Source organism: Patella vulgata, chromosome 7, assembly GCF_932274485.2.
Source record: "Patella vulgata chromosome 7, xgPatVulg1.2, whole genome shotgun sequence".
Lineage (NCBI taxonomy): Eukaryota > Metazoa > Mollusca > Gastropoda > Patellidae > Patella > Patella vulgata.
In genome coordinates this window covers 40,553,897-40,578,632 of record NC_065885.2, presented here as the reverse complement: position 1 = coordinate 40,578,632, position 24,736 = coordinate 40,553,897, and the positions used below count along the sequence as shown (strand labels likewise).

Genomic DNA, 24,736 nt, shown 5'->3' with positions numbered 1-24,736 from the left:
ATACCATATTTTTACACTATTTGAGAACGAAGGGCGGCCATTTTGTCTGTCAGTTTTGAGCTGATTTTCACGAAATTCAAACTTAGTCGTCCTTAGGGTGTAACGGTAATATAATAATACCTTTTTTTAAATCAGATAAAAATTATGACCTCTATAGGGTCCACAAGCTAAACACGCGATTTTTCGTACAATCAGGGGCCATAATTCAGAAAGTTACTGTCCGATATGCGCAAATATTGAAAGGTACCGAGATCTTTGTGTTATAAACTTACATTTCAAGTTTCAACAAAATCGGATAACCAGCGGCTGCCAGGCAGGATACGCCCACATTTTCGAGAGATCGATAGAGAACAAGCTTAAAAGAAAGTTTTTTTTCCTACAATCAAGGGCCATAATTCAGGAAATTACAATTCGATATGCACAAATATTGAAAGAAACCGAGATCTTTGGGTTATAAACTTACATTTCAAGTATCAACAAAATCGGATCAAAATTGTGACCTCTATACGGTCCACAACTTTGATATACCATATTTTTACGCTATTGTAGAACGTGTAGCTGCCATTTTGCCTGTCAGTTTTGGGCTGATTTTCACAAAATGCGAACTCAGCCGTCCTTAGGGTGTAACAGTGATAAACTAAAACGTTTTTTTAAATTGGATAACCAGCGGCTGCCAGGCAGGATACGCCCACATTTTCGAGAGATGGATCGAGAACAAGCTAACAAAAAAGTGATTTTTCCTACTATGAAGGGCCATAATTCAGGAAATTACAATTCAATATGCGCGAATATCAAAGGAACTGAGATCTTTGTGTTATAAACTTACATTTCAAGTTTCAACAAAATCAGATAAAAATTGTGACGTCTATAGGGTCAACAACCTTGATATATCATATTTTTACGCTATTTGAGAACGAATGGCGGCTATTTTGTCTGTCGATTTCGGGTTGATTATCACGAAATTCGAATTCAGTCGTCCTTAGGGTGGAACAGTGATATAATAATACAGTTTTTTAAATTGGATAACATTATGACCTCTATAGGGTCCACAAGCTAAAAATGCGATTTTTCGTACAATCAGGGGCCATAATTCAGGAAGTTACGGTCCGATAAGCCCGAATATCGAAAGGAACAGAGATCTTTGGGTTATAAACTTACATTTCAAGTTTGAACAAAATCGGATAAAAATTGTGACCTCTATAGGGTCCACAACCTTGATATACCATATTTTGTCTGTCGATTTCGGGTTGATTATCACGAAATTCGAATTCAGTCGTCCTTAGGGTGGAACAGTGATATAATAATACAGTTTTTTAAATTGGATAACATTATGACCTCTATAGGGTCCACAAGCTAAAAATGCGATTTTTCGTACAATCAGGGGCCATAATTCAGGAAGTTACGGTCCGATAAGCCCGAATATCGAAAGGAACCGAGATCTTTGGGTTATAAACTTAAATTTCAAGTTTGAACAAAATCGGATAAAAATTGTGACCTCTATAGGGTCAACAACCTTGATATACCATATTTTTACGCTATTTGAGAACGAATGGCGGCCATTTTGTCTGTCAATTTTGGGTTGATTATCACGAAATTCGAATTTAGTCGTCCTTAGGGTGTAACAGTGATATAATAATACAGTTTTTTAAATTGGATAAAATTATGACCTCTATAGGGTCCACAAGCTAAAAAGGCGATTTTTCGTACAATCAGGGGCCATAATTCAGAAGTTACGGTCCGATATGGGCGAATATCGAAAGGAACCAAGATCTTTGGGTTATAAACTTACATTTCGAGTTTCAACAAAATCGGATAAAAATTGTGACCTCTATAGGGTCCACAACCTTGATATACCATATTTTTACACTATTTGAGAACGAAGGGCGGCCATTTTGTCCAGTTTTGGGTTGATTTTCACGAAATTCGAACTCAGCCATCCTTAGGGTGTAACAGTGATATAACAATACGTTTTTTTAAATCGGATAAAAATTATGACCACTATAGGGTCCACAAGCTAAAAACGCGATTTTTCGTACAATCAGGGGCCATAATTCAGGAAGTTATGGTCCGATATGCGCGAATATCGAAAAGAATCGAGATCTTTGGTTATAAACTTACATTTCAACAAAATTGGATAAAAACTGTGACCTCTATAGGGTCCACAAGCTAAAAACGTGATTTTTCGTACAAACAGGGGCCATAATCCATGAAGTTTCGATCCGATACATGCCATTATCGAAAGAAGCCAAGATCTTTTGGAGATAAACCCATATTTCAAGTTTTGCCAAAATCGGATAAGAATTGCGACCTGCAGTGTGTCCACAAACAAATTGTGGACGGACGGACAGGGACGACAACAATATACGTCCACATGAAAATGTGGGCGTATAAAAATTGTGACCTCTGTAGTGTCCACAACCTTGATATACCATATTTTTATGCTACTTGAGTACGAAGGGCGGCCATTTTGTCTGTCAGTTTTGGGCTGATTTTCACGAAATTCGAACTTGGTCATCCTTAGGGTGTAACAGTGATATAATAATACGTTTTTTTAAATCGGATAAAAATTATGACCTCTATAGGCTCCACAAGCTAAAAATGCGATTTTTCGTAAAATCAGGGGCCATAATTCAGAAAGTTACTTTCCGATATACGCGAATATCGAAAGGAACCAAGATCTTTGGGTTTTAATCATACATTTCAAGTTTAAACCAAATTGGATAAAATTTGTGACCTCTACAGTGTTCACAACCTTAAAACGTGATTTTTCGTACAATCAGGGGCCATAATCCATGAAGTTACAGTCCGATACATGCCAATATCGAAAGGAACCGAGATCTTAGGGTGATAAACCTATATTTCAAATTTCATTGAAATCGGATAAAAATTGTGACCTGTAGACTGTTCACAAACAATTGTGGACAGATGGACAGGGGCGACGACAATGTACGTCCACATGAAAATGTGGGCCTATAAAAATTGTGACCTCTATAGGGTCCACAAGGTAAAAATGTGATTTTTCGTACAATCAGGGGCCATAATCCATGAAGTTTCGGTCCGACACATGTCAATATCGAAAGCAACCGAGATCTTTTGGAGATAAACCTATATTTCAAGTTTCGTCAAAATCGGATAAGAATTATTACCTTTAGAGTGTCCACAAACAATTGTTGATGGACGGACAGGGGCGACGGCAATATATGTCCACATGAAAATGTGGGTGTATAAAAATATGTTCATACATGGGTAGAATAACTTCAACTTTTGAAGGGGGCCCCGAATTTGAACATCAACATTTGTAAAATGCCAATAAATTCTAATTTTCAGAAAATCTATAAAACAAATAATGATTCATCTTTTATTCACAGTATTTCTATTACTATAGGAAGAAAATTGATAGTAACAATAAATAAATCATGTTATATAGTCTATATATACTTACCTCTTGTTATACATGTAAAATAATCATCATCTCCTTCCTTCACATTTAAACCTCTAGCTTTACGTTTATCAGGATGATGATGTAATACTTGACGTTTGTCTATAAGTAAGACATCAAAATAAAAGTCTCAATAAAAGTCGGAATAATTTGTTGTAATTAATCAGTTTTTTGGTACTAAATGCTAAATATGAAATTAGTTTAAAAGTTTCAGCCTTTGTACTTGCAATACAGCTATCAAATAGTGCCAACTCTCAATAGTGTCGCTTACTGAAAACAAACTTTAGTTTAGTTGCCAACTAATTTAAGAGTTTTATATGATATATTTGAGAAATGCAGAGGCTTGTAAAATAACTTCATGCAAAGTATGAATGCGGTTTGTTTTCATAATTAACAAGCCAACAGTGAGGCTGATGTCCCCCGCCGAAATAGGAAAATAATTAGAGGACACATATAAATTTATCACAAATTATCTTTTACAAAGTATTGAACAATCAAACAGTATATCTTTACTTATAGTCTAACAATCAAAGTAGGAGAGTTATTGTTTTCCAAAGTCTCGACCAATCAAATTGCGTATCGCTCTGCTTACCCTGAGCAGAAAATGCTCATTATCAAACTTGGTCAAGGTATTACTGTAATGAAACTATACACCAAGTTTCATCAATCTCACTTAATTAGAACTAAAGTTATCGTGTCCCAAAGCATCAACCAATCAAATTGCTTATCTCTGCTTACCCTAAGCGGAAAATGCTCATCTTCGAACTCCATCAAGGCATTGACCTAATCAACACATACACCAAGTTTGAACATTCTAGCTCAATTAGGAAGAGAGTTATCGTGCCCCAAAGTATCAACCAATCAAATTGCTTATCTCTGCTTACCCTAAGCGGAAAATGCTCATCTTCGAACTCCATCAAGGCATTGACCTAATAAACACATACACCAAGTTTGAACATTCTAGCTCAATTAAAAGTTATCGTGTCACAAAGCATCAACCAATCAAATTGCTTATCTCTGCTTACCCTAAGCGGAAAATGCTCATCTTCGAACTCCATCAAGGCATTGACCTAATCAACACATACACCAAGTTTGAACATTCTAGCCCAATTAGGAAGAGAGTTATCGTGTCCCAAAGCATCAACCAATCAAATTGCTTATCTCTGCTTACCCTAAGCGGAAAATGCTCATCTTCGAACTCCATCAAGGCATTGACCTAATAAACACATACACCAAGTTTGAACATTCTAGCTCAATTAGGAAGAGAGTTATTGTGTCCCAAAAAGTGTGACGGACAGACAGACGGACAGACAGAAGGACAGACAGACGGACAGACAGACAGACAGACAGACAGACGGACGAACCCATTTTAATAGTCCCCTGCTTTCTTCGAAAGGCGGGGGACAACAATACTGTTGCTACTTTAAATATATCACATCACTGAGTGGTAGCGAGTCTTAAGTCTGAATATGAGAATAATACAATCCGGTAAGGTCCCATATGTAAAGTTTAATAATAACAGCATTACCACATCAAAATTTCAACTTTGATTAACAGCATTTTAATGTATGTATTTATTTAGGGGCTACTACATGGATCTCAATTCTTTTTGAATTATGAAAATTGAAAAATTATTTAAAAAGTTATGATAAAATTAAGATGTCAGATTTTGATATTTTTGTACAAAAATGATACTGTAATTAAAGAAGGGAAAACATGTAATTTTTCCCGTGTGTTTTTGTTAAAATTTGGTCCATAGTTTAAATCTAATATTGTGTGTCTAGATTTTGACCATTGGTGATGAAAATATGCTACCTAGGTAAAATTTTCTGAAAAATTAATTTTTTTTAATTAGAGATTCCATATATGGACGTGTAAAAAGGGGCGTGGCTAGAGTCAGAAATATTGACTTCGGTGATCGCTTAATTAACATTAATAACAAAAATTTAATAAATAAGGCACTGTACAAATGTTTTATTTTTCAATAAAATTGATATTAAAAGGATAACTAACACTACAAATATGTTAATATGGGTTTTTTAGCGTTGGTTACTATTCATACCGTTTAATTTCAAAACCCCGTTCGATAATTAATAAAAATCGTTAAAGAATAACAAAAATGGTTTAATTAGTACTATGGTTTAATGTCAACGGCTTTAGATTCTCCGAGATGCGTTTAAAAATGGACTACCCATGCACTTATCTATGGCGTTCATTTATTGGACGAGCCGTTGAAGTTCCTGGGATGCGTTTAAAAATGGACTTCCCGTTCAATTATCTAGGGTGTTTATTTATTAGCCGAGCCGTTGAATTTCCCGAGATACGTAACATCGTGTTTTGCCATGCTTCCCGCAAGAAATTCGCGAGAAGCTAGGGTCGAAATAATATTGTCTATAATTAATTGAAGGAGTTGTAATACAGTAATGCTGCCGCGAAAACGTGTACATGTATAATGTACAGGCTGGTTTGAATAACAACAAAATGAGTTAGGTAATCTCGGGAAAACATTTACCGGCATTCTGTATCGGTTAGGATTTTTTTCTAACGCACTGTACATTCATATAATGTCGGCCAAAATGTATGCAACAATAAACAACTTACAATTTTTTAAAACGTATCATTACATCTTCATCTATAACTTAGATGTAATCCATCAATTATTGGCTGCTATAAAATCCAAACTGTGACAATATACATCTACTTTAAATGTGGCCCAATTCATTTCGGTGGAAGCGGATATTGAATAAAGCCATTTCACACACACATACGTTTACATTACATGCGCATGTCATATTTTTATACAATGTCCATGAGTGTGTTACATGTAATTCTTACCTTCACTCCGTTATTTTGAGTAGCCTACACTTTCTGAATGATTCCATTCTTTTGTACGAATGCATGACCACTCGGACCAACTAATAGATATATAATAATAATAATAATATAATAATTATTTATTTTATTTACGTGTCACGTATTACATCCAAAATATACATACAAACATACAATTACAATAAAAGTGATGAATAATACCCAGCCGTTATCGACTTATGAGACACGATCTAAAAAAAAAAAAAATATGTACATTAAGACAAAAGTCAACAGTATCTTTGAACGGACTAAATACATTAAATTAAAAGTCATTGATATATTTACAAGTAAAATCGTCTAGTTTTGAGCATATTTAAAATACAATTAGCAATTAAAGGAATATTTTCTGAAGACATCATGATGGTTAAAAACTTGTTCATAGAATCAGAATTTATAAAATCATCAAAATTGAGGGCATTAAGAAGTTTGTATCGAATATCATCTAAAAATTCACAATTAATTAAAAAATGAATTTAGTTTTCAATTTCTATATTACAAAGAGGGCAGATACGATCTTTTAAAGGAATGGGGGGCTTACAGTAACGACCAGTTTCTATGGCAAGGGGGAGAACACATCTGAGTTTGGCAATAACACTACGTTGTTGTCTTTCTTTTGTCAGGAAAATCTTCAAACAAAGGATCATCATTTACATTCAAGATGCTCAGTGGATCTTTCACCAATAACATTATTTTCTGGTACATTGGTTGAACACTCATGTAATGAGAGGTAGTTGCAGTGTCCACTAGTCATAGCATCCCAGTATGGACCACAGATCTTGAAATAAACTGAAGCCAACAAAGTTATTATAGCGACTATTTTACCATCCATCAGATCGAGATTTGCAGACTTTACCTTCAAGTTTGTAGTTTGAAGATCACTGAAGAAGTTAAGTATGTCTTTCCTGTGGAATAGCACTTGAGCAGATGTTTCAAAGAGACAATTAAATCTGTTGTCTTTATAACTATAACTTCCAATTAAAGACTTGATGTTTTGGATTCTACAGTATGCTAACCATCGTTCTCTTAAACCATTCTTCTCATCAGGAACAGGCCCCAATAAATCAGAAATAAATCGAACAGTCCGCACTCCTGCGATTTCTCGTCTGTATAAAACTGTCTGGTCTCTTCCAGTTTAATTCCCTTATCTTCTAATTCTTTCTGAATACGGTTTAGATGTTTCACTGTATAGGAATGGTAGCCCAGAAGAAAATGAACCATACAATAAAATGAGTAGATTGTACTCCTGTCTTCCTCACCATCATACTCTTTTAAAGGGACAATAACACTCTTGCTGGCTTGACAGCTCCAGAAAATAAAAAATAGCCTTATTCTAAGTACTAGATGTGTCAGTGTCCTACCTGTTGTGTAAATTATCCATTAAATCCTATTTAACTTGTCCAGAGGGTTCAAAAATATTTTTAAATCCAAGTCACATTTGAAAAGCTTTACATCCAGGGCTGCCGACAACCAGTATCGCAGCGCAATTTGCGATACATATTTTGTCCGTTGCTAATCAAAAATTAAAATCTAACGTTTTTGATTCGCAGTAACTGCGAATCATTAACATGCCTGTCATTTTGGATATTGACACAAAGATTTATCCACATTTCTCAACGCTTTCAACGTATATAAAATATCAAATAAATTTTATAAACAAAACAGAATTCTCCGTGTGACATTTTCTTCTCGAACTACCCAGCCTCAATTCATTATACTATATAACACACACTGATCCGCAGTGAATATTCGCTTGGCCTCTACAATCACTGATAAGGATGACATCGATACGACTTAATGACTACAAAATATTAACTTTTTTCTTTCGACAAATTAAATTCTGAAACATTTTTTTTTAGTATTAGAAAAATAAATAAAGGTGTTTGAAGTATATCTTGATAAAAAATATTCCATATTTAGCGTAAATAGGTACAGAAAATAGTACGCGGAGGCGTAAAATGGGTAAAACGATATAATTTTGCCCGTACCAGTTCATATTACTACGTTCGATGTAAACAACGCACGTGTGACCATCGATTTGACGGTTTTTTTCTGTTTGTTTACTCTGAATTCTTTCAGAAGTACATTTTTTACCATCTAATCTGATTGACCTGCTCGTGTTTGTTTTAAAACAACAAAAACAAGCCACAGAAGTAATCTTTTTTGGCGTTATCGATGCCATCTTGCTTTGTTGGTAAACATTGTGATGTGACGTCACCCTTAGAACTACAGCGGTCTGACCTTTTAAAGGTCAGTCATCTTGGACAGAGATAACAGACGGATGTCGCATTAGGTCTGTAAAACAGATTGTATATAACAATGCTATATAATACAGGGACATAACTTTATGAATCGGGACTATTAAACCGGAAATAGGGAATCAAGTAGTACCACTCACGTTGCGAGACATGTCAATTTCGAGTAATTATATCAGTATTCAATTTGAAAAAAATTAAATTCAATGTATCCCCCACGTATTGTAAATAAAATATAAAAAATAAATATGTGTAAACGTATTGTAAAATGAGAAATCAAAGTAAGAATTCCCGTAAACTATTATTGTTTATATCGCGTGCGTCTAGTTAATCGAGATTATTCGTAAAATACCGCGTGCTTACGATTGAACAAAAATAACACACGATAAAAAGCCGACGAAATTGTTTTCTAACGAAGAAATAAGAAGTCACTGCCCAGACATAAGGCCTAACCAAAAGTCTACACTCATTCGGAAATGTTCACAGCTACCTGTAGAAGTGCTAAAATTCTTAAAAAAATCTTAAGAATGAAATCTAATCATTTGTTATCAATTAAAATTAAAATAATCTTGTTATTTAGGTGTTTTATGTTGAAACTGAAAAACTGCTAATCAATTTTTAAATTTGCTAATCAAATTTGGCAAAATTGGACTTTTTGATTAGCAGTGCTGCTAATCATCTGTGAAAAATTACCGACAGCCCTGTGTACATCAGGCTTTTCAAATCATTTAGTTGAATTTTTCCAATTTTTTTAAATTAGGTGTGTTAAGATGAAATCTGTATCATCAATTAATTTGTATATTTTAAAATAGTACAATTTGTTGACCAGAATAAAGATTGGGACATATTATTCAGTTACAACAAGAGTGGTATTGAGCCTTTAACAAGTCACCTTTCCACTCTGTAATTTGGTAATTAGACAACTTTTCATTGGCAGCCCTGTCAGACATAACATAAGAGAGCTTTCTTACAATATCCGTCACAACAGTCTGTCCACATGATGCAACTTCCAATAATTCTGTTTGAGTGGTGCTTGTTATAATTCGAGCAGTTTCAGTGGCAACATGTCGAAAGCCCAGGGGCAGCACATCTGAATTTGACAGTGTAAGTGAGTTTCCCAAAATCTTTTTTTCTTTTCTCGATGTTCCATCTTTGTGAATACCAAAATGTTCAGATGAATTTATTAAATCAGCATACATCTTTTTCACCAAGTACTGGCCTTCATCAGAAACATTAAGAACAGTTTGTCTTTGAGGTAAATTACTTTTTTCTATTGGTCTGTGGACAATATGTTTCAAGACACTTTCAATAACTCCGCAAATTTTATCTGTAGCCACTTCATATGACAAGAGCTCAAGAATGCATCGTCAGGAATCATCTGAAAATATCCCCTGTTCAGTCAATGTACATGGAGGTACATGTACTTCACTCTCCTCCAAAGCATAACGGGTGTTGATTGATGTGATTTCTTGTTCGAGCTTGTTTAACCTCTTCTCTTGACATTCGTTTGATTGAACTCTTTTGTATTTTCTCTTCCAAAATACGCATTTGGTTTGTTAATGTAATTTTCTGTTATTTACTTGTAAAGATCTTTTTTCTTTTTGTAAATTCAATACTTGTTTTTTGAGTTTCTTGAGTTTGTCATTTTTTCTTTCTTCCCTGTCATTTACATTTCTTGGTCTATACTTGATTTTCAGGTGGATAAAAGATTTCTTCAATTTTGCAGATTTGTTATTAAGTCTTGATATGTATTTCTTCTTTTTTGTAATTTCACTATCTAAGTTATTGACTATAGAAAAAGTATTTTCCTCTGCACCAGTACCAATATCTTCAGTTACCAAATTTAATGAAGAGAAACAAAATTTAGAGTTATCTAAGTTGATCCTTTCTGCATCTTTTCATCTACGTCTCAAATTATCTCGCTTCAAAAAACTTCTGAATTTCACTTTGGCTAACGTTTTTTATCCAACCAGTCCAAAGTTGTAAGTTATATGACTTTTTTTATCCTTTCCTTCTCACAAACCTCTCTATACAGGTCTAAAACCATACCATTAGTTAGATCCAGAACTGCAGGAAACTCACAACTTTCTAAATTTAATAAAGTAATGCAAACAGCATCAGCAAAACTTCCTATGTAATCTTTGGGTTTTTTCCTTTTTAATTTCACCATCTGTGTAAAGAAAAGGAAAAGTATTGATTAACTTAGTTAAATAATTATATATTTTAGTAGAATTTATTATCTAACTAGTAAGATAATTTTCTGTTAAATGAAGGCTAGGCCTAGTTCATGAGAAAAATTTTTAAAATTAGTTTTATAAGATAGGCCTAAGCCCAAGTGGCCTAAGGTCGCGTACATAATAAACTACATTTGCAAGTTTTTGATAATATACTGAGAGCCATGGAAAACGCATCACTTAGTTTTTCGTATAACAAAATGATCCTGTAAACATATCTTATTTATTTTCCTTCTTATTGTGAACAATATTCAAATGGGAACACATCAATAACAACACATCTGTACACTTATGGATGTTTAATCTGTAATCAACGGTACAAAGTCAGAGGGGTCAAAACCAAAAGTACGACACAGATGTCAGTAACGCGTGTGTCCTCCACGGGCTCTTACGCACGCTGTGCAGCGACATCGCATGGAATTTACCAATGTTTGAAAGAAGGCCTGGGGCAAATTGTTCCATTCTTGGACAAGAGCAGCTTCTAAAGCAGCAATGGTGTGCATCTGTGGTCTCCAATACAGACGGCGTCCAATATCATCCCTGACATGTTCTATCGGTGCCAGGTCCAGTGACATGGCTGGCCAGTCCAAGACATTGATGTTGTTAGCAGCCAGGTAGTCCATACCAAAACGGGCGGTATGCGGACGTGCATTATCTTGTTGGAAGTGCTGAAGTTGTGGGTGCGCTCGAAACATCGGAACAACAATTGGTTGCAAGACATCATCACGGTAGGCTACAGCATTAACACGACCCCTGCAAATGTGTAGGGCGGTCCGGTGATGAAAAGTGAAGCCTTCCCACACCATTACACTTCCCCCACCCTATCGATTCGTTTCGAAGACGCAGCAGTCTGCAAGACGTTCCCCAAGAAGTCTCCACACACATTGACGGACATCAGCGTGATAAAGATGAAAGCGACTCTCATCACTGAAGGGCACACTTTGCCAGTCTACTCTTCTCCATGTCTGGTGTCCTTGAGCCCATATCAAACGCCGCTGAAGGTGATGATCCCTGAGGATAGCTCCAACATAAGGTCGTCGTGCACGGAGTCCTACTTCGCTTAGACGACGTCTTACGGTGTTGCCACTTACTGGTCCTTGTCTTCCGACGACTGTTACACCTGTTCGAGTCGCTGGGCGGAATCTGTCACGCAGATGAGGGATTCGGATGTAGCGGTCTTGAGCCTGGGTTGTACACGTTGTGGACCAGGACGTTGACGGTCACGTGTTGATCCAGTAACTCGAATACGTTCCACCAACCTTACAATAGTGGACTGATGACAATTGAAGTGTCTGGCAATAGCACGTGTAGACATGCCAGCCCTGGACATTCCCATGGCTTCATTCCGTTGATTTTCAGTAAGTCTCGGCATCTCTAGCTCGATTCCTTCACACGTCCAACAACAAATTACGACAGATTGACGTTTCACAGTTCATGTACTGCACATTTAGTTGAAAACATGCTTTTAAAGGTTTCACACACAATGCTGCACGTGAATATTGGGTTTTTCATGTGCATCTCGTGCAAATTTTTTTTTGTCCACACGGGCCGATATTTTTTGCATTTGGGAGCATTGTGTGAAACAATAGTTCATAGTATTGCATAATATTATACATACAAAACCACCTAGTAATAAAATATTTGGGAAAAAAAAGTGATGCGTTTTCCATGGCGCTCAGTATATAATTTTTTTAAGTTCCTTCTTCCATGATCATCAATGTTTTACTTAAAAGTTACAATATCGGTTACAGTTACAAATATTTGCAGAAAATGAAAGCAAATAATATGTAAACAAACAATAAGTTCAATAACAACATAAGTAACAACAACGCATTTGACGTTATTGAATCGATGTTATTTCTTTTGCTGTAAACACATCTTCAACTCGTTCGTTCTACAACCATCAACAATTTTATAAAACTTTACCAATTTCTACTTATAGATAATTTAATTGTTGTTTTAATGATGTATTTAATGATGGGTATATATTGCGTTTTGACGCTCATCGGTCTATTTAGATCGCGTTTTATACTGACTAATAGTTTTTTTATTAATTAATTCAATGTATATAAATTTAGTAGATATTATAAAATACATACCTCTTCAAAAAAATTACGAGCCGCAGCACCAAAACTGTGTAAAATTTCGCTTTGCAATCTTTGACTCTTCAATGTGTCGTCTGCTATAGAATCAATTTCCAGAAAAGGAGTTGCGTTGTCTTGCGGGAATCCTCGTCTGATTGGCTGCCCAATATGATCTCATTCTGACGTAAAATGAGAAAACCTGAGCTATTTTTAGGTGACTTCTCAACTGAAAGACGGTACGCATTTTGATGTCGTGGTATTTTCACTATACAAAACGGCTCAACTTCCCAAGGGTATTCCGTGTCATCAATAAAAATAAAGTTGACATGTTTGGTATCATTAAAAAGTTAATTCTATTGTTAATACAGTATGCAAAATTTAGATTATTTCATTATCATTTGAGGTAGCTTTAGGTAAGGCTGTTCAAAAATATCGATATAATCGGTAGAAGTTATTTAGCAATACGATAATCGATATTGAAATCCAAATATCGATTATCGGTATATTTACCTTCTGACGGCAAGTTACGGTCACATGACTGAAGAATTTCTTGGAAGAATTCTACTTTGGTTTTCGTCAAAATTAACCAATCATAAAAATTCTACTTTGAAAGCCAGTAATTATTTTTTTATTGTCCAATCAATAGACGCCTTCTATTAAATTTTATTCTATTATTAGTAACACTGTGTGATCGCCAGTAACTTGCAAAGAGAAACCATGTATTGTCTTTGTATTTATCGGAGATATTGGAATAAAAAAAAAGGTTCAAATGAATCAAGAACAAAACTTAGAATAATACTCAAGTTAATCCTACATTTAGCAACTAATTATTTTACATTAATTGATTTTTTTTACGTACATCGGCACAGTATTAAACTAGGATAATAACACTACTGTAACTCGATCAACACAAATAACAGGTCGGTAAAAGTTCGGTTTTTCCGGAAGAATGATAATCGATTATTATCGATAATCGCTGACAAATTCTTGCCGATAATCGATATTGAAATTTCATATCGATTCCCAGCCTTAGCTTTAGGCAGTGTCTTCAGACAACTTTTTGCCAAAATAACATTGTCATTCAATTTGGTGTCACCACATTTGGTAATGCTAATAATAACCTTCAAGTAAAATTATTACTCAGGAATAGTTACAGTTTTGTTCTAATTACATTTTACATGGATAGTTTATCATACAAATATACATACAGGCTTTCTTAATCTGATCTTCTGTTGCTTTGTATCTGAGTTTCTCCAAACCAAGTACTATATAATGATCTTGATTCTTAAATAGAAATCAGGAATAAAGTTATTCAAATTAGAAAACATTGGTCAATTAACATATCTGGATAGGGGGTTGCTGCAAATGTAACTTTGTGTATCACTCTATGAAAGCCCTAAAAATGATGTTTTTTAAACAGAAATACTAATCACACAAATAGTTTACATTTATGTTATCAAAAGATAAAACATAGATATGACGTCACCCTTTGATGTTTTTAACCAGTATATAGGAGAATGTACACTTTTCTTAAACAATCGTCTATTATTTATAAAACTGTCCATTATTTATTGAAAATAAGGGACAGGTTTACCAATAATAGACTTATCTGAACCAGCGGCTGCCAGGCAGGATACGCCCTCATTTTCGAGGGATGGATAGAGAACAAGCTAAAAAGAAAGTGATTTTTCCTACAATCAAGGGCCATAATTCAGGGAATTACAATTCGAAATGCGCAAATTTTGAAAGGAACCGAGATCTTTGGGTTATTAACTTACATTTCAAGTTTCAACAAAATAGGATAAAAATTGTGACCTCTATAGGGTCCACAACATTGATATACCATATTTTTACGCTATTTGAGAAAGAACGGCGGCCATTTTCTCTGTCAGTTTTGGACCGATTTTCACGAAATTCGAACTCAGCCGTCCTTAGGGTTTAATGGCGATATAAAAATACGTTTTTTTTAAATCAGATAAAAATTATGACCATTATAAGGGTCCACAAGCTAACAACGCGATTTTTCGTACAATCAGGGGCCTTAATTCATGAAGTTATAGTCCGATATGCGCGAATATCGAAAGGAACCGTGATATTTGGGTTATAAACTTACATTTCAAGTTTCAACAAAATCAGATAACCAGCGGCTGCCAGACAGGATACGCCCACATTTTTAAGAGATGGATAGAGAACAAGGTAAAAAGAAAGTGATTTTTCCTACAATCAAGGGCCATAATTGAGGAAATTACAATTCGATATGTGCAAATATCGAAAGGAACCGAGATCTTTGGGTTATAAACTTACATTTCAAGTTTCAAGAAAATTGGATAAAAATTGTGACCTCTATTAGGGTCCACACAACCTTGATATACCATATTTTTTCGCTATTTGGACACAGATTACTAAAGATTGCCCCATTGACTCCAATGTTAATTCTCGTATCTTAGACCGGCTCTAACTTTTTCCCAAATTTTCGTTGGGTAGAACGCTTTCTACCACAGATGGAGCAACATGTGGCCACCACTTGCCCAAAAGCACGTATGAGGTTCTTCATGAAAAACTTGAGATACACAAGCTGGAAGTAGAGACAAGTAAACATGCAATTTCAGGCCCTACATTTCAACGTAACCAACCTCTCAACTCTTGTATCCTTCCGCATCAAAATTATGAATATTCACCAAAACCTGGCAGAAAATGTATTTTCAAACCCTTTTCCTCGATTCTACACCAAAAAGTCAACAAAAATCGCCATGCAAAAGGGGGAAAAAGGAAAAGGGAGAGGAAGACTAAAAATAGCTTTGGCCCTTGTTTCGTGGGTGACGGCGTAGGAATATTTGGTGATCTGTGTCCTATATAGGGGTGAAACTTCAGGTATCACCAAAAGGCCTTTTTTATTTCCTTCCCATGTGTTCTGGCAACATGCCGGTGAAAGAAAATCAAAATCAAAGAATAACTGTAAAAATGATGGCCCTTTAAGTACACATGCTGCTTTATGTACACTGGTGCATCTCAGGTCCATAGGCCTTTTGTGCTAAAATTTAAAAATCTTTCTTATTAAAGGCAGTATCTGAGTTCTGTGAAAAAATTAGACAAGTTACAAAGAAACTACATAGAAAACACTCATAATTTGGAATTTTTTTCAAAAATATAATTTTTTACTGCCATGTGATGAAAAATGTACAAAATTTACATGTAGCATCTCTCAAAATACCAATAATTTTCCACTTTTTTAAATATCCGGACGGACAAGAAATATATTTTTAGAATCTGTGGACAATATGCAAACAGAAAAAATGCAAACCAGTTGCAATGATTGTAATATTAGAGATCTATACTGAAACATGTATGCCTACCCCCTGAACATGCCACTGATTGAATTAATCTAATCTATGGTTGCAGAACTTACATTACCAAAGGAATCTGTCTAACAGCTATGTTTTACCATCCCTGGCTAACATATGCACATATAAACTAAAATAGGTGCAATAAATATGAATTATGGTTAAAAATAGGCCTTGATGAATGAAAAAAATGCCATATTTGGTCTATGATCACCCCTCTCTAACAGAAGGGTCACAGAATACACAATTTTCACAAATTTGGGAATATTTCAATGTTTCCAACATCTCAAACCTCAGAGGCATGTTACAAATTTGTATTGCAATCCTTGTGCTGAAGCAAGATGTCTGGAACTTTACATTAATTTCCTGAAAAAATGAAGTCAAAAAAGTAGCCATGACAGACTTGACAACATAAAAAGAGGCCTGAAAAGGAGAAAAATTAACATTTTATTGTTTTATAGGCAACATAAATGCAGCAAACACCACAAATGCTGGATTTTGATAAGAAAATATTGAACATTAAACTGACATTTACACATCTACACCAGTTTTATATCTGGGTCTGGTCTCATTGGCCTGAAATGCCTCAGGGTTCTACGTTTGACTCTGAACAAATAAGGGTTAGAAATCCTTGAAATGCACAAAAAAAATATTTTTGGGTGAAAAATAACATTCTTAGCTGTAATTCAACCACAAATTCCAATTAAGATCATTTTCATGTCAATACAGGTGCATTTAAATCCCTCAAAACACATTAATAGAAAAGGGTGGGGTGGGGCATTTATTGCCTCTCTAAACAGAATGATGGAGTAAAAAATGTCTAGAAAGGCTGGGATATTGCTTCCTACATGAAGGAAATGCAAGAATTTAATGTTTCAAAGGAGAAAAAAATGCTTATTCTGGGTAAAATAGTGGCAAAATTGAGCCAACCCCTGTTTTGAACATTTTGTACAAACCCATCTGCTGTACATTATTAACTCAGTGTTACCAATTTTAAATTTTCTGTAGGAAAGCTGGAGCTATTTCTAAACCTGACAAACATGTAGATCCCATCTAAGTTATATTAGCAAAGAAAATATGGGCATTTTTAGACATTTTGACTCATTTTAGTAGTCATGAAAATATTAATTTCTACATCCAAATGGGGGGAATCTCAAGATTTTTTGTGAATATTCCTGATTTTTAGACAAAATTTGGTGAAATTTCAATACTGTTCACTTTATCTGTGCTTTCTGAGACTGAATAAGCCAACATTGGGCATTAGAATATTTTACTTACTGTTAAAAATTCAATAAAAATTGAAAATTGAGAAATTTGCAGTAAAATTACAATTTTTCTTCAAAACTTTTATTTTTTTTTTTTTCATTAACTTTTTTTAGTTTTTCTGTAGCCAAACTATTTTATTCATATTTTCTGAGAATTTAATCTTCATATTTTCAAAACTAAGGCATATCAGTGACAGCCTTATCACACACAGACAGGACACAGATCACTAAAGATTGCCCCATTGACTCCAATGTTAATTCTCGTATCTTAGACCGGCTCTAACATTTTCCCAAATTTTCGTTGGGTAGAACGCTTTCTACCACAGATGGAGCAACATGTGGCCACCACTTGCCCAAAAGCACGTATGAGGTTCTTCATGAAAAACTTGAGATACACAAGCTGGAAGTAGAGACAAGTAAACATGCAATTTCAGGCCCTACATTTCAACGTAACCAACCTCTCAACTCTTGTATCCTTCCGCATCAAAATTATGAATATTCACCAAAACCTGGCAGAAAATGTATTTTCAAACCCTTTTCCTCAATTCTACACCAAAAAGTCAACAAAAATCGCCATGCAAAAGGGGGAAAAAGGAAAAGGGAGAGGAAGACTAAAAATAGCTTTGGCCCTTGTTTCGTGGGTGACGGCGTAGGAATATTTGGTGATCTGTGTCCATTTGAGAACGAACGGCGGCCATTTTGTCTGTCAATTTTGGACCGATTTTTACGAAAATTGAACTCAGCTGTCCTTAGGGTGTAACGGTGATATAATAATACTTTTTTTTAAATCGGATAAAAATTATGACTTCTATAGGGTCCACAAGTTTCATCAAAATTGGATAAAAATTGTGACCTCTATAGGGTCCACAACCTTGATTTACCATATTTTTACGCTATTTGAGAACGAACGGTGGCCATTTTGTCTGTCAATTTTGGGCCGATTTACACGAAATTCGAACTCAGCCATCCTTAGGGTGTAACGTTGATATAATAATACGTTTTTTTTAATTGGATAAAAATTATGACCTCAATAGGGTCCACAAGCTAAAAACGCGATTTTTCGTACAATCAGGGGCCATAATTCAGGAAGTTACTGTCCGATATGCGCAAATATCGAAAGGAACCAAGATCTTTGGGTTATAAACTTACATTTCAAGTTTCAACAAAATCTGTCCACAAGCTAAAATCGTGATTTTTCGTACAAACAGGGGCCATAATCCATGAAGTTTCGATCCAATACATGCCAATATATTTCAAGTTTCGTCAAAATCGGATAAGAATTGTGACCTGTAGAGTCTCCACAAACAAATTGTGGACGGACGGCCAGACAGGGGCGACGACAATATACATCCACATGAAAATGTGGGCGTATAAAAATGGCAATTGAGACAACCGAGCATATCGAACAATAAATAATTAATCTAGGACTGAAAAACTGAATTAGCCAATGGCTGCAAGGAAAATTACTGAGACAAAAAATTTTTTTGCTCAAGTCAGATGACTCGTTAATTTTGTGTAAAACACAACTAACAAATATTCATAAATCAAAAAGTTTTTTGTAAAAATTTAAATTTTCGAAATTTGGCGCCTAATATCTGCGAAGATTTGCCGAAAATCAAAAATCTAAAGTAGCGTAGCTATGTGCCCTGTCTACGGCTATGCCAAAATGTATCAAAAGTTAAAATCCAATGATTATTGTTAAAATTACTGCAATATTTCTAAAAACGATAGCTCCGGTGATTTCGGACATTTCGCATTGTCGCAGAACGTTCAAAATAGCTTTATCCTCTAAGTCACACCCACTTTTCCAGTAAAACCGAAGAAATCGTTACGATCTGACAAGCAGTTGCTGAAATCTAATCAAAAATAAATTGGAATAATAATAATAATAATAACTAGATCTGCTAAGCAGATATTAAAGCTTTCATATTCACGGTCAGTTTCTGTCGCATCTCATGAGTTATATAAAGAATCTTAAAAAGGAAAAAGAATTATAACGAGAAACAATTCAACCGGTTCAAATTCTACCTTAATTAAAAACAGAGGTGTTATGTTCCAATGTGATCAGTCAAATTGCTTATTGCTCCTAAATCTACGCAGAAATTCTCAACATCAAACTTAGTCAAGGTAATGACATAATGAATCTATATTTGGAATTTTGTCACTCTCACTTCATTATAACCAAAGTTATCGTGCCCCAAAGAATCAATCAATCAGATTGCTTATCTCTGCTTACTGTAAGCAGACAATGCTCATCTTCGCACTCCTTCATGGCACTGACCTAATGAACGCCTTCACCAAGATTGAACATTCTGCCCCAATAAGAAGGAGAGTTATTTTGTTTCAAATTCTCGACCAATCAAATTGCTCATCGCTCTGCTTATCCAGGGCAGACAATGCTCATTGTCGAAGGTATTCAAGGTATTGATGTAATGAAACTATACACCAAGTTTCATCACTCTGACTGAAGTGAAAGTGTCCGAAATCATCAACCAATCTAATTGATTAACTAACCAGTAGGTCTTGGGCTCTCTCCCGGGGTTTGACCAGAAAGTCAATTGTACAGGCTTGACTGCCCTTGTTAGCTGTACAGGACAGTAGGTCTGCCCGGTCTGAGAGGGAATAGTGTCTAATTGTCAGGATGGGACGAAAAGCAATGTTCAGTGTACACATTGGCGTGCACGTAAAAGATTCCTTGATAGAGTATATCGTAATATAGATGTCCGGGCAAAATCTATCTGTTTGTCTTCAATGGTCCAGTCGGTGTATAAAGTAGGACTTTTGCCCTACTCCGTATAAGATTTCAAATCTTTGAAGTTTTAAGATAAGCATACCCGGTCCCTGAAATCTTAAATGGGACTTGCTTTTTCGCCCCTCTGTTCTGTACAGACTGGGCTAATACAGTAAAACATTGTAACAATCTACAGAGAGTAAATTTAACTTGTTGACTAAATAATCTTCAATACTTCCCATTAGCGGTATGTAGTGACAAGGATCGTGACCCAGATGGGATATACTTGAACTTTCTGGACAAGAAACCTGATATCTAATTTGGTATAGCACTAATAAGTTTCATTACATACTAAATTTTTATATGATTGCTTATCGCACTTGGCATTCATACCCATAGGTCCATCTTTAAATTTAAAACTGGTAGAAATCGAGGGTTGAACATGGTATTGCATCGTCACTGTTGTATTATTGCTTATCGCCCTTGACATTGTATTAAAGGCAGTTTTATATTCATAGGGCCAGAACGGTAAATTATAAAAAGTGTAAATTATTACCCAGAGTTGAACATTATTTGTGATTTTGCCTGGTAACGCCAAAACTCGATCATGTACTAAATAATGGCGGCACAGTAAAATTTCTTGATTGTCAAGTTTTTGGTTATAAATAAATAAACCCTCGCGATTTTATTTTTAGTATGGAATCAAATCTACGGCTATTTCTGTAAAACACATGTTTTTTTTTTTCTTTTTCAGGCTTTCGTCGCTTTCGCTGTCTGTTTGACAGTAGCTGCTTCCCAATACATTGATGCTAAAATCGGACACGGTTTCGGACATGGTGTTGGTGTCTTTGGAAACGGAAATGGTAAAGGATTTGGAAGAGGACATGCCGGTGTTGGACATGGTCTTGTTGGTGTAGGAGCTATTGGCAACGGACTCAACCATGGTATTAGACATGGTATCCAAGGAAACCGACTCAGACACGGAATAGTAGCTGTTGGCAAAGTCGGTGTTATTGGTAACGGAATTGGTCATGGTATTGTTGGTAACGGTATCGGACACGGTATTGTTGGAAACGGAATTGGTCATGGTATCGTTGGTAACGGTATCGGACATGGTATCATTGGAAACGGAATCGGACACGGACTTATTGGACATGGAAAGATTGGTAACGGCATTGGGCATGGCATCGTTGGTAACGGTATCGGACACGGTATTGTTGGAAACGGAATTGGTCATGGTATCTTTGGTAACGGTATCGGACATGGTATCATTGGAAACGGAATCGGACACGGACTTATTGGACATGGAAAGATTGGTAACGGCATTGGGCATGACATCGTTGGTAACGGTATCGGACACGGTATTGTTGGACACGGAATTGGTCATGGTATCGTTGGTAACGGTATCGGACACGGTATAATTGGAAACGGACTTGTTGGACATGGAAAGATTGGAGCTTACAAACAATCATACAACTACAACGGGTACAACAACGGGCCATACAACCGATACAACAACGGACTATACAAGTACAACCAATACAATAATAAAGGATACAATAGTTACAACGGCCCCTACAATTACAACAACGGTTACAACAATGGCCACAATAACAACGAATATGGGAAGGGATATAACAACTACAATAACAACGGATACGGTAACGGATACAACAACTACAACCGTTATCCTTCTTACAATAACTATCAAGGTTGCGGTTACAACAAATATTAAGACAATACGGCTATTTGATAGCATAATATTACCATAGCTTTAATACTTATAAATACTAGTATATAGTTTCTATTGTTCATGCATAATGTATATATGTAAATCAGGGAGTTAAGGTATATATAAATTTAATAAAATAATATACATATAAACTCTTGTTATTTATCCGTTTATAGCTTACTACTAGTCCGGTCTATAGCTTGATAACCTCAATGTGCATATATACGTCACATCCTGTCTTCATTACGTTTGGTCAAAGGTCACGAGATGTAAATAGAGATATCGCTAATCCTAATCCTAGCCCAAGACCTAACCTTAGCGCTTACCCTAACCCTAACCTACAATCTCGCCTGTCCAATCTCCTGGGTTTACCCCGGGACCTGCGGTTTCCTCCCACTGTTAATATGCGCAAGCAGATTATTGAAATAAAATTAAACCATATGTTAGTCCCAAAATGACCTAGTTTGCGTCGAGTGGACGTTAAACCCTCTCTCTCTCTCTCTCTCTCTCTCTCTCTCTCTCTCTCTCTCTCCGTGTCATGGTTATTCAGTGCAGAAACGAGTGAGTTACCATTACTGGAAAAAACGGTATTATGTCAATAGTACTGCTAGTTCAAAAGCGTTTTATAGCTGAGGCGCTGGAGGCGCCAGCCTCTCCGCGAAAAAAATCAAAGCAGTTGAAAAAATAAAACGGGAGAAAAATGCTACAACCGATGCGAAAAATGAAAATGTACCCTAGTTAGGGAGGGCTCTAAAGACAGACAAAAGGGTCCCACGAATGACAAAAGGGTCCCTAGGGCCAAGGGAAAGGGCCCCCGAGTCCAACTCAATCGTTTTCTATACACTGTTACTGTCGAATCCACTACTGAATGAGAATGCAGCCATTGCATTGGCATGACAATCATCAATCAAGAACCTCCCCTCGCGACAGAGGGCCCTCAAAATAGTACAGACTCCGCCATGATAAACCTTAAAACGCCCCTATGCTAGTTCTGTAACTGAAAGTCAAAATGGTGAAAGATGTTATTTGGTCAACATTTATCTACACTAACACAGACATTTTCAGATGAGGCGTGTAATAAAGTGGCTTAAATATATGAAAATCTTGAAAGAACTGATCGCAACCTATACCCTGCATTTGTTAGGTGTGTGGTTGCGAATGGGATATAGCGTCTTGTGCCACCACCCCCACCCCACACATATACCACCCCGATTCTTCAATCCAAACTGATTAGAACCTGAATCACAATCGATCTAGTAGCAATCATACACAGTCGATATCAAAAATTGATTTCCAATCTCAAAGACGGCTTATCTCCCCTGAAACTGTTGAGTAATACCCGATTCCCAATTCACACAACTTTCATAGATTTAAGGAAATGGAATGAACTGAACAGAAATGGTTTTAACGACCTATCTGTCTGCGCCGACTGAATTAACTAAATTTTGATCGGACAGCGTCGTTACGGTCTTTTCTTTCGAATTCCAACTGTTAAGTAGTCTTTTACGGGCATGTAGATATTGTTCCTAGCCGGGCCATTTAGGTTTCAAATTTCACAGTGTATGGATAGCCTTCTGGTGGTTTCTGCTATGATTCGTTCATTGTTTCACTGTTTTTTCTACTATGAACTTGTCTACTATTAATTCGTTGATTGTTCCACTCTTATTTCGGCTATGATTTCGTTGAACGTTTCATTGTTATTTCTGCTACGAATTCGTTAATTGTTTCACCGTTATTTCTGCTACGAATTCGTTAATTGTTGAAGTGTTATTACTGCTATAAATTCGTTGATCGTTTCATTGCTATTTATGGGAATCACGGTGGCTAAGTGGGCAAGGCGCTGGCTCGTTAGCCTGGAGGTCGGGTGTTCGATCCTTGCATTGGCCGAGAAAGCTCATCTCGATTTTCCGGCGTGGTTTCTTTTGTCAGTGATGCAGAAGGAGGGCCTGATAAGGACAGCTGCCTAGTCGTTCGGATGGGACGAAAAACCGAGGTCCCGTGTACACATTGGAATGCACGTAAAAGATCCCTTGGCAGTTGGAATTCGATATAAGAGTAGGCCGTAGCGCCGCTGCCCGGGCAAAAATTCCCTCATAGCACACTGTATGGCGTATGCCGCGTCTTCCATTAGCCCAGGTCAGGTGCAGAAGAGTAGGACGTAAAACCCCATTTCATTTCTGCTATTTATGCTATGAATTCGTTAAGTTTTCCACTGTTATTTCTGCTATGAGTTCGTTGATCGTTTCACTGTTATTTCTGCTGTGAACTCGATCAAGACAATGACCTAGTGAACGTCTACACCAAGTTTGAACATTCTAGCTGACCTACAGCGAGAAACATTTCAACCGGGCCAAATTTTCTATTTTAACAGTTTAATTTGCACGGTACCTTTAGTTATCAACCGAATATTACAAAACTTTTAAAAATAAGCTCCCCCTGAACAGCTTAATCGTTCGCAATAAACGGGGTTGGACATCATATTCCATGTCACGTGCAACCTGAAGATCGAAACGACGCCCGTTGACTCAATGACAGACGTTACGATACAGCGCGCACATGCTAACCATTCAGCCATTCAGCCTCCCTGAATTCGGAAAATTGCTGACTTATAGCAAGAAACATTTCAACCGGGCGAAATTTTCTGTTTTAACAGTTTAATGTGCATGGTACTTTAATTACCAACCGATTATTACAAAACTTTTGAAAATAAGCTCCAACTGACCAGCTTAATCGTATGCAATAAAAGTTTGGCTTGAATTGAAAGTTCTGCACGGAGAAAGTTCATCT

The 24,736-nt window shown here is 36.1% G+C and overlaps 1 protein-coding gene across 3 annotated transcripts in view; it reads right to left on the bottom strand.

The window, feature by feature from the left end:
- LOC126828399 (dnaJ homolog subfamily C member 2) overlaps positions 1–24,736 on the bottom strand; it is a 218,479-nt gene that overhangs the window by 155,730 nt on the left and 38,013 nt on the right. For 2 of the 3 annotated variants that reach the window (XM_056102172.1, XM_056102171.1), the window contains exons 3-4: positions 14,089–14,164; positions 3,443–3,541 (exon numbers count right to left, since the gene is read on the bottom strand). In XM_056102172.1, the coding sequence (XP_055958147.1) occupies positions 3,443–3,541; positions 14,089–14,164 (175 nt within the window). Of the gene's footprint in view, positions 1–3,442; positions 3,811–14,088; positions 14,165–24,736 lie in introns of those variants that run through there. The other variant, XM_050558189.2, reaches the window with a different exon arrangement.